The sequence below is a fragment of the Cariama cristata genome, unplaced genomic scaffold, assembly GCF_000690535.1.
Source record: "Cariama cristata isolate BGI_N322 unplaced genomic scaffold, ASM69053v1 scaffold9355, whole genome shotgun sequence".
Lineage (NCBI taxonomy): Eukaryota > Metazoa > Chordata > Aves > Cariamiformes > Cariamidae > Cariama > Cariama cristata.
In genome coordinates, this window is record NW_009619253.1 from 5,924 (window position 1) to 20,909 (window position 14,986).

The following is a 14,986-nucleotide window of genomic DNA, read 5'->3' on the forward strand; positions in this document are numbered from 1 at the left end:
AGTGAGTACACTTACCATTTATATTGATTTGCTGTGTAAGTATAGCTTTACCAGTGCACCTTGGGGTTAGCATTTAATTCTGGTAGCAAAAAAGCTGTTAGTGCTTTGGTATCTCTTCATGTGTTCCTCTTTCCTTATCCTGTCCCTCTCTCCATAAAAAGGACACAAATTTCCCTCTAATTAGGCTGTAAAGGCACGAGGCAGATGGAAGAGTGACCATCGCTGATGGCAATGGTGCCTTTTTTCTTGTAACCCAATGATGAGTAAGGATAAGACTTTTCTTGGTCAATAAATATTGCCTGTCCAAAGCCCTGACAATTTGCTCAGTAGACCTTGGCATCCTATGAAACAGCCAGAGGGATGAGGTACATTCCAGTGCGATGCAGTCAGAGGAGACTGCTGTCTGACTGGATGTGGTCATCTTCTGGCTTAACAGCCTATTTCTTCATCTGTTGTTTGCATAGGTAGAAACAAAAACATTGGCTCTTAAATTCGTGTTTAGCTAAGTAATGAACTGAGCCCACTCAGACACTAGTCTGAAGTAAGCTGGAATACTTAACACTTATGAGAATCAGGCCCAAATATGGCTGCAGAAGCTTAACTATAGGCAATTATTTGTTATAAAGACTAATATCTGTTGTTACTGCGTTAATATCTATATCACTGGGATCACCGCTAAGGCAGCTAGGCATTCTGAGGAGCATTTATTTTAACTGTGCAGCTGTAGAGTTGCACCAAGACCTCCTTTAAAAATGTCCACAGTACCTGTCTGCTAAAGAAGGAGAAAGGAAAAGAAATTTTACAAGTCTTTAGTTCCATCAGATACAGTGTTGGCCAGTTTAACTGTTTCCCTGAAAAAAAAAAAAAGTAATTCAAAAGCATTTGAGGCTTTCAGTGAGCTGTGAAAATACTGTGATACAGAGGGGGAGCATCTAACTCACTAAACGCTTACACTTTCAAGTGCGCTAGTGCATTTGGTAGCCAAGTGACTGTGGCAATATAGTCAGATGATTTTATGCCGGCTTTTTTGGTTACTGCTGCTAGGTTGATAAATTTATGAACTTAAAGGGCAGCAGTCTGACTACACATAATCCGTAGCAGTGTGACCAGGGGCATCAGACTGTCAGTCTTGCAAACGTAACGGGGTGAGGGGCTTCCTTCCCTGGCATGGGACCAGGCTGGGGCAGCAGGCATTGGTGGACCCCTCTGCCCTGCACTAGGAGTCGGGCAATGCATGCCCACCACCCTGCTTAGCATCCGCTACAAACTACATTTATTGTAGGGTGAAGGGAGGAGGTGAGAGAAGAGATTTCAGTATTTCATTTGGTTGTGGGTCAAGTCCTGCAGCTTTTAATCATGTTGAACTCATACTGAAATCAATGGAACTTTTCTCTCCACAAAAGGAAATGTTATTTCTCTCATTATTACCATTAGCTGCAGTTTCATGCGCACAACCGGAAGGGGTTACTTCTTCAAGTTAGCTGAATCTTGAGGACCTGTTGTTAACGCTAATTTGAAAATGGCACTGGCACATTATGGTCAGGAAATCCGGTATCATGGGGTTAACTTTCAGCTCTTACACTGAACACAAATCAGTGAGGAAATTCATTGCTAGGTGCAGTCTCTAATTATTTAAAAGATAATTTGCATGCTACACAGAAATAAATAAGCTCCCAGGTGACAGCTGTTCCACTGTGTCCATTCCTGGAACTAGATGCCATGCTGGGAAATCTAAATGTAGACCAAAAGATTAATACATTGTACTTTCTTGCCTTATAGGAAGGCCCTTTCCAAAATAGAGGCATAAAGAAGGGAGGAGGGGAATGAATGTTTCAAACCAGCAAGTTTACAAGCTTAACTAACAAACCACAACATTTTCACAGTCTGCATTTTCTTTTCACTAAGGGCACTTCACGTCTTGCTAGAAGATACTGCAAATGGATGTAAGTGTAATGTGTATTAGTTTAAAAGGATTTTTTTCAAAATCAAGGAGAGAAATTCAGTCCTAAAGGCCGGTTTGCATTCACACGGTCATGTGAGATCATTATAGACCATGTGAACACCACCCAAAACAGTTTTTCTTCTTTTTATCACACACGTAGAAATCAACTAATGCATTTTCATATTCCTTGCCAAAAGAAGACCAGACACCACTTTTTGTCTACATAAAAGCCTCAAGACAATCTTCATCTCACAAGAGATGCTAAAACATTTTTCAATTCAATGGTTTTCTAATAGACAGTCTTCTCATGGCTAGGTTTTAACACTGTATATTGTTGTATATTGCACATATATATGTACATGGTATGTAACATTGTATTATGTGGATGTATAGGTATTGTATATATGATATTATGTATTATGAGACTACATTATATTGCCAGCCTTCTTCCATTGTTCTACCTCCTCCTGAAAGAAGCAATTTCCTGTGCCAGTTTGCGTTGTGCTAGGACTGTTACATGGAGATTACAGGCAGTTTGCTTCCTCTTCTCACTGCCTCTTCCTCTTCTCACTAGTCCTTTCACTCTGCCTTGGCTGACTGCGAAGGACTTTCCTTTACTGCAGTGGGTTGCTCTTCTGTCTCCTGCCTCTTAAACTAGCTAGAGAATCTATCCTCCTCATAGTACAGACATTTGTTACAGAAATATCAAGACTGATACAAATAGAAATGTATTTGTGTGTGTATGCATGTGTCTGAAAGCACCGAAAGAAACAAGTGAGCAAGGATTAAAGAACAGCATACATTAATAGCTACAGAGCAACATATGTGATTTCATTCAAATGACCTAATAGCAAGAAGAGAAGGAACAAACCTATCTAAAGATAAGGTACAAAGAAGATGAAAACCAGGACTGGAGGCAATAAAATAACCAGATAAGAAAAACCTGGCAACTGCAATTCAGGAATTTTGCCACAGGCTAATGAGAGGTGAGATAAAATAATGAGGCAAAAGATCCCAAACAACATCCACAACTAAAGGCTGTAAAAGACAAGTCTGAAATTAGTTCATCATCACTAATTACGAAGAACTCAAGAGATGTGATGAGGACCTGATAAAGCGGTGTCCCTCTGTGTGGCACACTAGTGATCCAAGCCAGACCACCCAGACACGCAGGTCATGGTGCCTGTGAGCATGCGGATGCGAGAAGACCCTGACCTTGCACCACTTCAGATCCTGGTAAGGAAAGACCAGTGAAGATACAAGCACTGGCGCAGGAGCTGATGACCCCCGCAGCGAGTATACGTGCTGCCATCAGATAAAGCTGCACTTCTTACTCCTACAATGTTGACTGGCCTGACTCATCCTATTATCAGATCATCACTGGGATCTTCATCTCTCCTGAGATTTTTAAAATCTCTGTGAATCTTCAGAACTTGATCTTACTTGTAATTCCCCGATCAGCTTGTGTGCTGTATGGGGATCCTATGGTGATCATGAGAGCAAGGAAGGCTGATAGATTCTTAACTTCTCTCATGAAGAAATAAGCTGTCTATTCAGAAAGTTAATGTCTCATCTCTTCAAAATCTGTGTGCATAGCCATCAAGAATGCAGGTAAGTGCAGCTGCACTTGGTCCTTGGGTTGGGCTATGTGCCCAACATGCAGCAACAGACAGAAAGGGAACAAATGCTGGTTTTGTCAAGGTCAGGAAAATACTGCTACCTGTGTTGCAGGCAGAAATCCCAAAGCAAGATGATTCCTTCTTCCAGATGTTGATATTGCTGTGAAACTTGCTAGTACATATAACAACTGCGACTGTAACCACATCTCGGCAAACAACAAAACCATAAGTGTCTGACAACATTTGTGGTTCATAGAAAAGATTAGGTCACAGCTGTGTTTGCATATTGTAACACCATGAAAAAGACTGATGATACCTTGTCACAACCTGAATATTGAGTTTCTTCCAGTGCTCAAAATGTATTAGCTGATCAGCATCAGCTGTGACAAGGAAAGAAAATGATCTGTCATCTTAGCCCGTATCTCATACAATTGTGTCATCCTCTTTCAGTTTCTACTTCACACTTATTGACAATATACTGTTTATGTGAACCTTACATTTGCTGTGTGCCATTCCTCTTGTAAAACAAAACCAACTTTTTCTATAAATCAAAATCAATCCCTGTAGCAGTAATAATTCACAAGTTTCACACTCCTCTTGGCAGAGGCATACAAAGGTTTCCTGAAGTGAAATTTGTAAAGAAGCATTTTTGTCTAAGAAACTTTTAAACCTCACAGTTGAAGTTTGGGTTCATCCTGTCTTTCAGTACCAGATGAGAAGAAAAAAAAATCGAGCAGCTAGACTCTCTGATACTTGCAATGAGGAGAGAGTGTAGGAAGAGGACTACAAAACACATCAGAAGAATGGTGAGAGCTGCACATCCAGCCCCAGTGAAGCCCTGAGTCCTTTTCAGGGGAGTTCACCCTGAGATGGCAGCTGATACCACTGTTCTCAAACTACAGCATTCAAACCAATCTTTTGTCATTAACAGAAGGGCTTGGCTAGGTCCTCTGATTTCAGCAGACATTCTCATTTCTCTGTCCTTAGCAGTGTACAATGCCTTAGCCATATTCTGGTGAAGCTTTTTGATACCAAACCAGCAGAAGTGCAAAGGCTAGAGAAAGAGGCACAGAAATTTAAAGGCTCTGAAGTCCCTGTCTCAAGATATCAGGTGCTTCATTCCTTTATTCCTTCATTCATTTTTTTGATTGCTGTTATCATGAAAAATTTCTTTTTGGACCACACCACATCCTTTACAGCCGACTTTTACAAACTGTTACCTAAGTAACATTGTTTAATCTGAAAATTTTGCCACCATTTCTGCCTTTCTTCAAATCAGTTATAACAAAATCAGACCTGGAGACTTTTGAGGCACCACTATCAGCTTTGTACCATGGTAAAAATTTACCATTTGTTCCTGCGCTTGGCTTTCTGTCTCTGAACCAGCTTAGGTAATGTGGTACGTCACTTCTCTATCTGTGAGAATTTAGATTCCCAAGCCACCACTTGTGAGGGATTTTTTAAAATGAAAATTAAAATAAGATATATCAGCAAGTTATTTTTTACCTCCTGTTTTGCTTACATACTCAAAGAATTCTACCCCATGAATGAAACTCAAAGCTGGGGGTTTTGGCAGGTTTTTTGTTTGTTTGTTTTTTTAATCAAGCTTGACCTCCAAAGCACTTGTTTTCACTGAGGCATAAGGAATAAAAACAAGTTTGAGTTCTTAGGCCAGGTAGTATTTTTAAGATACGAAATTCTGGAGAAGTAGCAGAAGATTAAAGAGATGGTAGGACACTTTTTCAGATACTCCTCTCTCCATGATAACTTCCTTAATAAGTTTGCATTTCCAAAAGCAATGAAAAATTCTCTCAGAGGAGATGGCACATAAATCTTGGCTAGAAATAGCCTGGCTCTTTGGTCTCTCCCACCACTTGAGAGACTTGCCTTGGCACACCGAGTCCCCAGGACTGCCCTGCACTTGCTTGGGCACAGCAGGCAGAGGGGAGCACCTCAGAAAATCTGCAAGACCTGTTTCATTGCTGCAAAGTGCTGTGGTGGGATAAGTCCTGCAAGTTGGATGGGGAACCTCCACTAAATATGCAGAGTCCTGACACAGCCTCCAGCTATAAAATTAAGTTAAAATAACTCCCTTACACAGAGAACACAGTCTAGAGGATAAACTTTAGGGTTTGTTTTATCACCAGATAAGCAGGCAAGTTGTTGAATGTGACTATCATCACGAGTGATTTAAAATCTCCCTAGAAATCTTTGTCTTAAAAATTTGATTCAAAGTGACAAAAATGGTGACTTTTAAAAGTGACTTCTGAATATGAATCGTCAGTTGAAAAGGATTGTTCAGGTTCAGCTTAACGAGTAAAGCCCGAATATTCTAAGCAAAAGTTATAAAGATACTGAAATGCTCTTTCAGATGAAAGACGGTCAAGTAAACCACTGCTCCTTCTCTAAATAAATCTCAGATGCACAGCTCTTTCCAGGAAGGTCTTCAGGGCTTGCATTATCACTGATAAATTTTGCCAAATAATGGAAAATAATTTTTAAAATCTATCTTTTGTTCTAAGGGAAAACAGTCAGAAGATAAACTGTAATAAAATAAAACTAAAATTCTGCCAGAATGAGGATTCCATGCACAATGTTAAGTTTATCTTACCTGTAAAGATCTGTAATCTGCCCTTCATTCCAGCGATAATAAAGATCATTAAGAAGACGCTCGTGCTGTCCATACAAGCAAATGTAGTTGGAGACAGGAAAGGGTTCCTTTGAAAAGCAAGTGATGCTGTCTACCATGCTATATTTGTTGATATGCATCCTGAAATAATTCCCATGTCTTGCTTCTCCGGTTATAATCTCCATCCCCTGGAACACAAAATATAAGGAAAGCTGTGGGGATAGAACAAACACCTGACTTGGCATACATACAGGATCAGCTAGGGTTTCCTAGCTGATCCTTACCATTTCTTAAAATTCGCAAGCCGCCTTTTTTTAATCAAGAATGCTCCTGGTAACACGGTTTATACAACAAAGCACTTTGCTATGGTTTGGAGACAAAGATTTTCTGTGTGGTTTAGTCCTTGATTGACTGCACACAAAACTGTGCAGCATATAACTGGGTGTGCAGCATGGGCTTTGGTTGCCTGATCCTGAGTGCCATTTCAGACAACTAAGGGTATCTGGGCCATCCAAACTGCGCTGGCAGTTATGACACAGGATCCATGGGAGACCTGTGACCTGCTGGAGCAGCAGCTGGAGGTCAGGAGAGATGCCCTGGGGCATCCCAAACAACACTAGATGCCTCTGTTTAGGCAACTGAACTGAATTCTATTCATCCTGATTTATTATACATAGTCCATATTATTGCATACACATGGCATATTATAATTTACTATAGGATACCATCCTGATGAACGAAGAACATACTGGTATACTTTTACTCTCTGTCCAGATTTGTAACTATACATATATATTTTTATATATGTGTATACAAACAGTATATGTGCAGAGTCCAAATGCATGGCACAGCTTAGAAGCTGTACGATTGTAGGCAGAGGGTTGATACTACCACATTAATCAGCTACAAGCAAACTTCCATGTTGCAACTCAAAGATTTATCACGTACGAATTAAGCATTTTTGACTTTGTGTAGAGGTTTTCCAGTAGTCAGAGGTGTGACGTGTTGGAACAGCCTTCCAACAAGGAAAGAAATATCAAGAAAGACCTTGTTCAGTTCTCAAACAAGCTTCCAAATTTTATAAATGGCACTATGTACTAGATGGTTGCCTACAACTGCAGGAGGCTGGGTTTGATTTCTTAGGACGTTTCCTTTAGGCTATGTTCTAAACTTAAATGGTGAATTACTATCGCCTTTAAAATATACATATATATGCATATACTTACATTACATATATATGCGTGTGGGTATATATATACACACAAACACACACACACATATATATATGATTCAGAATTGCTCTCTGTGACTCCCTCTTGCTAATTTGAACAGGGGTTGCCAAGCGTTGCTAACACCAACACTACTATCAATAAAAGAATAATAATGTTGGATGTTGATGGTCAAACTGTAGCATTTAGTTTCAGCTAGTTAAATCAATCACTTCAAAGACAAAAACGTAAAAATGTGTTTTAAACTTCACATTGTAGTGGGATGATCAAATAGCTTGAACCTATTTTTTAAAGCTGCATTCATGTTCCAGTTTTATGTATTTCTAAAACCTGTTGCTAGGCTACAGTAACCTTTGCTATTTCCACATCTCTCAGCTAATACATTTCACTAGCTTCTCTGGCTTCTTTCTTAGGAAATTCTTTTAGGATTTACATGAAGTTTCTGGAGTGGCTTTAAAGATGTTCCCTTTTCAGACAGCAGGTAATCAAAGCTGCAGCAAAAGAACTGTAATCATGTTCTAGCAATTTGGAGTGACAAAACCAATTTTTCCCTCTCTGATAGTCCTTTCTTCCTAGTACATGCTGCTTTGGACAGCTCATCCTGGATCTGCAAAGCTGGAAGACAAGGTGAGCCATGCTTTGATTCCTCTGTCCAAAGCATGGATTCCTTTCTTAAAAAAAAAAAAAAATCATGTCTTCCTATGGACCATTGCTGTCCGAGTTTTAAAATCCACACTGAAGTAAGTCTTTTAAAAGCCACTCTTTACATCAACTACAAGAATGGGCTTAATGGAGAAATCCCTGAGAAAAAAGGTATAGTCTGTATGAAACAGGAGCTTGCTTAGGTGGATGGTGTTCTCTGGCTTTAAAATACATTTATCTAGTCCTTTTCTTGTTTCACAAGTCAGGTTCTCCAGTAAGTGAAGCATCTCTACGTTTGTATCATGCTGTATGTAGCCCAACTGTGTGAAGTGCTTCCCTCTTTGCTGTTCAAAGATGACTCTCATTGTTGCAGCACTACCTCTTTTCTAGCAGCGAAGTACAGAGCATCCCTTCCAGAATATATTCTTTCTAGAAATCAACTGAATTTCACTGATGGATTACAAAGTTTTATCATCTGTACGCATTTATAGCACCTTGTTGCAGGGAGGAAAGAAGTTAAGTGCTAAGGCTGAAAGCCTATTTTAGTGAAATCCAGTTAATACTATCCTATGTCCTCTTTATAGAAACTGTGCATCTTTTGAGAAAGCCAAATATCAGCAAGTATGGAATCGAACATCTAAGAGGTTCAGTTAGTTCTGCAATTCATGCTTGTTCACCAGCTGTACATGATTTACACAATGCACCTAGGCTTAGCTGACTGGATTTGTTCTTAGGCGAATCTGATGGCAAATACCACCACTACCTTGATGTGTTGTGTATTAAATACATGCTACGAACTTCAAAAGCAACATATTCCATATGACTGAGAAAATGACTCCTCCGTCTGTACAAAATCAAGCAAAAAGAAAGCCATTCTGAAAAAAGAGAGTACTGAGGAAAAACCAAGATTATAATCTCCCAACCTGTGCTGAGACAAATGGCATGGGAACCAGGTACAGTGCTGAGCCACCAGCTCTGGAAAAAAAAGGGTTGAGGAGTTGAGCTGTAGTGCCCCATGAGGGAGCTATTTGAACCCAAAGTGCTACAAATAGTAATGAAGAGTTCAGGGCATTTGGCCTTGACAAGTATTTCCTGCCTTCAAGGACCAAAACCCCCCTCGGTTTCAGTTGATTTCATAGCAAAGGAATTAAGAACTGCAGTAAAGATGTTAATTGGATAATCTTATCTTTATGTATTCCACATTTACAATATGACAGTGAATTTACATTAAAATAAATCAAATATTTTCAAATAATCAGAGAGATTTGGTTTTACATGGTTTGTTCCATTCCAGAGTTTACTGGTAAATCCCAGCTCCAGAAGGTCTCTAAAGACATACTTAAACCCATGCTTACTCAAGATTTTTTTTTTTTTTTAAAAGATGCATGGTACTTATGCATGTACCTGTGCTATCCTAAATAAGAACATCTTTCTAAATTGAGGACAAAAGAAAGAAAAGCTAAATAATGTAACTTACGTGATCACGCAGTGCAACTTCTAAGTCCAAGCGGATGGGGATTTCTGGTTTGGAAATATGCAAGTAATTATAACCTCCAGGAAGAACACCTCCTGCCACAAAGGAAAATATGAGATTTATTAAATCATAAACAAAGAAGAAAATAAAGTATTTGTTTGCCCTCCTTCTCCCATAATCTTGTTTATTTGTTTACTAAATAGCTATAAAACAAAACAAGGAACTTATTTTGTTTTGGTGGACATCACGTTATAAACTTTTTTTTTTGTGCTCTTACAGATATTGCTGCAGTAGCCACACATTGAAAAGTTCTGATTACAGTTTTATTGATCTAGAACTTGGAATAAAGACACCGAGTTTCACTGGAAACACTCCATATTTACTGCAATATAAATGAAAGCACAACTTGGCCTGTTATTAGCAAAAACCTCCAGCATAAGCTTTTATTGCAACTTATCTTAGGTGAGATGGACCTACCCTTATTATAGAAGAGCAAAAGCACCAAAGAGGGATGAAAGGCTGTGGATTTTAAAGGCTGTGGATGTAGTCTATCTACACTTCAGTAAAGCCTTTGACACGGTCTCCCACAGCATCCTCCTAAATAAACTGGCTGCCCGCGGCTTAGATGGGTGGACTCTTTGATGGGTAAAAAACTGACTGGGTGGCCAGGCCCAGAGCGTTGTGGTCAACGGAGCTAAATCCAGTTGGTGGCCAGTCACTAGCAGTGTTCCCCAGGGCTCAGTTTTGGGGCCAGTGCTGTTTAACATCTTTATAGATGATTTGGACGTGGGGATTGAGTGCACTCTCAGTAAATTTGCAGATGACACCAAGTTGGGTGGGAGTGTTGATCTGCTGGAGGGTAGGAAGGCTCTGCAGAGGGATCGGGACAGGCTGGGTCGGTGGGCTGAGACCAACGGCATGAGGTTCAACAAGAACAAGTGCCAGGTCCTGCACTTCGGTCACAACAACCCCATGCAGTGTTACAGGCTGGGGGAAGAGTGGTTAGAAAGTGGTCAAGTGGAAAAACACCCAGGGGTGCTGGTTGACAGCGGCTGAACATGAGCCAGCAGTGTGCCCAGGTGGCCAAGAAGGCCAATGGCATCCTGGCTTGTATCAGGAATAGTGTGGCCAGCAGGACCAGGGCAGTGATCGTCCCCCTGTACTCGGCACTGGTGAGGTCACACCTCGAGTGCTGTGTTCAGTTCTGGGTCCCTCTTGACAAGAAAGACCTTGAGGGGCTGGAGCGAGTCCAGAGAAGGGCAACGAAGGTGGGGAAGGGTCTGGAGCACAAGTCTGATGGGGAGCGGCTGAGGGAGCTGGGGTTGTTTAGCCTGGAGAAGAGGAGGCTGAGGGGAGACCTCATCGCTCTCTACAGTGACCTGAAAGGAGGGGGTAGCAAGGTGGGGCTTGGTCTCTTCTCCAAGGCAACTGGTGACAGGATGAGAGGGCATAGTCTGAAACTGCATCAGGGGAAGTTCAGGCTAGAAGTGAGGAGGCCTTTCGTCCCAGAAAGGGTCGTTAGGCATTGGAATGGGCTGCCCAGGGAGGTGGTGGAGTCCCCATCCCTGGAGGTGTTTAAGAAAAGACTGGATGTGGTACTTAGTGCCAAGGTCTAGTTGACATGGGGGTGTTAGGGCAAAGGTTGGACTCGATGATCCCAGAGGTCTCTTCCAACCAAATCGATTCTGTGATTCTGTGAAAGTATGACAGAAATCCATGTTGACATACCTTTAATTTTACACCCTTTGTACATGGGGATGAGTCTGTCTGTGCATTCTGGTGGCTTACAAAAGGGCTTAGGTGTTGGATCAAAGAGATTCAGCACAGATGCGGCAAGCTCAAAGCCAATTTCTTTTGAATTGAAGTTGCTGTGTGTCCATTCGTCTACATAGTATCTCCTGGAGTACTTTGTTAAAGGACCTGCAGCCCTGATACTGACATCATTAGTATGGAATCTGGCATCGATCACAAGTCTTCCATCAAAAACAAGGCAAGCATCGTTAATTGCCTTAAAGGTTTCATAATCCACTGTCCTGTAGGCAAAGCTAAAAAATGCCTAAAAAAGAGATGTAAATAAGTGTTGGTTATTATATGTTAGTTACTAGCTAATTTCATAAATCAAAACCTATACTTCGTTCTGAGTGTTATTTATTTTTAAAAAAGCAAGAACATGAAATAAAGTATGATTTTATATACACAGATAAATCCTTCTGATCCAGTATTTACAGCTACTAAAATTACAACAAAGATGGTAGAGAGGAGAATTACTGGACTCATCTACTTCAGGTTATTAGATGAGTTTTATTTAAAAAAACTCTAATATTAACTATGTCAAATAGCCTGAGCGGATGTGCATAGTTTCTGTGTTAGTAGCAGCATATGAAATAGGCTGGAAGCCTTTATGAAGCTGGTTTTCTTCTTTCAAATGCTTGAATCAAACTGTAAACTAAGTAATAGAAAAGTACAATGTACTTTGCATTTTAGCAGGATAACTGTATATTATAAATATTTTTCCAACTGTTGTGCCTAGCTGTTGACCAACAAGCTATGTTACTATGGCTACCAGCACAGGGATATTCAATGAAAAGGAAAGATAGGAAATTAAAATTGTTCAGAGGAAATGTCATCCTCATTCGAACTACAGCAGCAGAATTTAAGCCAGTGGAAGCTGTGGAGACCAAGAAGTTTGTGAGAGGTACAAAAGGACTGAATATTTACACGAAAAGCAAAGCGTTCAGATTTATTATACTTGATAGTGACATAGATTTTGGAAAGCATATCCAAACTTTGTCAGGACTGAAACACATCTCTAACTAATCCAGATCTGGGTAATACTTGCTTTACGAGGCAGACTAATCTGTACATCCTTAGTGGTTGGGACTACTGCCCCTGCAGCGGCCAGGGCTGGCCACTCTCAGAGACAGGGCACAGGTCTAGGTGGAGATAAGATCCACCTAGATCATCCAGGTCAGCCCAGAGAATACTGTGTCTGTAAGTCAAGTACTTGGTTTATTTGGCAGTCCGTTACTGAATCTGGTAATGAGCACAGCAGATACCTATTCACTATGTTTTGGTTTGTGGGACCGAAAAAAGATGTGACTTCCATTCTTTGAAACCACTGCCTATGCTGTCTTACTCCTCCTTACAGAACTGGCCCTGAGGTAGGGATTTATCTTGGGACCAGCATCTACTGAAGCCATGGGCTCGTCTTCCCCACAGGAAGATTTCAAGGGCATTGAAAGAAAATCACCCATAATCCTTAAATTCCTCCTCCTAAGTCTCAAAGCAAAAAAGCTAGTGATAATTCCCTTCTTTTGTCTTCTTGTGGCACCTGCACAGTCCCTCTCCTGGGACATGAGGAAGCAGATCAGACCTCAACTCCCCAGAATAGGAGCTGAGGCAGCACCACCGCAACAAGCACTACAAAGCGGTGCTGGAAGCAGCCACCAATTCGTCCTACGTGTTAGGCATCGGTGTGGAACAGATGTGCACACAGTATGTCATGCCAAATGTGCTGGATGCCTGAAGAGTCGCTTTGAAATCCAGCGCAGCGCGAGAGCGAGGACTGCAGAGTCCTGCCACAGCCCTTGCCTTTTGTCTGCACGCTCCGCACAGACTCCACGCATTGATTAGCAGAGAGGAGCTTTCAAATCGATTTAGAATCATGCACATCTGATATTTGTCTTGATATGTGTTTTGTCTGGTTTTCTACATTGCCTAAAAATAGCTTTAAAGAGGCAAAACCCCATCTGGAATCTGGAACCAAAACTGTGCTCACGAAGGACAAAAGTGCCTATTCAGATGAAGCCAAGAGAGGCGCTGGGGAAGGTAAAACCCACATCACCTGGAGATGTCTCAGTTCTAAAACACAAGAAATAAGGAGCAGGTAAGTGAGGTTGGGTCACTCCAGCTTGGAACCGGGGGGCACAGGCACAGAAGAGTCCCTCTTCCAGGCCCTCACCTCTGTCAGAGCGCTGCAGAGGGCAGAAGCAGGAGAAGCTACAACTATGAGTAGCATCTTCGTAGTTGCCTCTGACAGAGGATAAACTAAAAGCTGGCAGAACAAAGGTCCCAAAAATAGTGTAAAACAAGAGTGCACACTGGACATTGATGGTTAAAAGTAATAAGAATGACAAGGTTGAGAGATGTTTTAAACAAGATCATGGTCTGCAAAGGGTACCAATGAAGACTGACTGTCTCACTGCTACAATATAGTTTGGGAAGCTCCAAAGCTTTTATAAAGAGTTTTCGCTCTTCATCGGTGCCCTCAGCTTTTAAAATTATTAGAGGATGAGTTGAATGTTGCTGCCCACCATCAAGAAATACTACTGTACAGGCTGAGGAAAGGGTGAAAAGTTATCAGACGAGCATGCATTACCTTGTTGCCTTCATCTTCAACAGCCTGAAACATAACTGTATCAGGGCAAACCAGCATCCATAATATGTCCTCCCTTAGTCTCAGCCTCAGGGAGGACATGGTTGTGACCTGGGTAAAGGTATTACCCAATTATACCACCAAAGACCTTTCCTGTGGACTAAGAGCAAGCATCAGATGCTCACGACCTGCTGGAAGAAAAGGCACAGGAGAGGGAAGCGAAATTTTAGCAACACTGGTACGGCAGAGATGTGGCAGCAGAGGAGCCAGAGCCTCTGAGCTTGTTCATATGTAAAACAAGTAATGAACTACACAGAGTTAAGGGAATTCTAACCATCTAGTAGATCCAAAAATCAGGGAAGCTCTGCCCAGGAGGGCAAGAGGACCACACAGCCCCCCGTCCTGCTGGCTGACAGGCAGGACGGTGTCACCGGAGGGGAGGGGATGGCTGCAACCTCCAGGCTGGGAGCCATCTGTCAGCCAGGGAGGGGAGGGAGGGAGGCTGCCGCTTTAGGGAAAGGGGAGATTTTCTCCCGGTGTTTTTATTCTGCAGGACTCAACAAATTAAGCCCCCAAGAACTGCCAATCAACAGTTGATATTGGCTCAAATCCCAAAAGGCCGAGAGCTGCTGCAGTGCTGATTCCTGCACAGCCTGCTCCCTTGCGAACGCAGCTGCCTTCTTGGCGGAGGCTGCTCTCCGGAACCCTGTCCATCGTCCCAGGCAGCTAAAAGCAGATACAGGAGCCTTACAAGACAGCTGAACTGGTTTTGGAGAAAATAAAGCCCCTGACATCACAAGTAATTGCATGTCTTTCATCTTAGAGGCTGGGTAAGAGGGACCTTGAGAGGGAAGAACCCTGGCTGGAGGAAGGACGGGCATGGGCACAAAAGGGCAAGAGAAACAAACCATGAGGAAATGGGGCTCTTGAAGGAACGGCATGGGCCACACAGGCAAGGTGGTGGGGAAAAGAGGGGGGGATGATAGGGAGGTGGTGGATAGATATTAAGTTGCAAGAATGTGAACCGCATTGAGATCTCTGTGGAAGAAGGATAAAAATAGGGGGATTTGGGGGAA

The 14,986-nt window shown here is 41.8% G+C and overlaps 1 protein-coding gene across 1 annotated transcript in view; it reads right to left on the minus strand.

The window, feature by feature from the left end:
• Positions 1–6,172: 6,172 nt before the first annotated feature.
• Positions 6,173–14,986, minus strand: part of CFAP61 (cilia and flagella associated protein 61) — a gene marked incomplete at its 3' end in the record, with an annotated part of 91,584 nt that continues 82,770 nt past the window's right edge. Inside the window, exons 21-23 of the mRNA XM_009701163.1 lie at positions 11,264–11,591; positions 9,539–9,630; positions 6,173–6,378 (exon numbers count right to left, since the gene is read on the minus strand). Of these exons, the coding sequence (XP_009699465.1) occupies positions 6,173–6,378; positions 9,539–9,630; positions 11,264–11,591 (626 nt within the window). The remainder of the gene's footprint in view (positions 6,379–9,538; positions 9,631–11,263; positions 11,592–14,986) is intronic.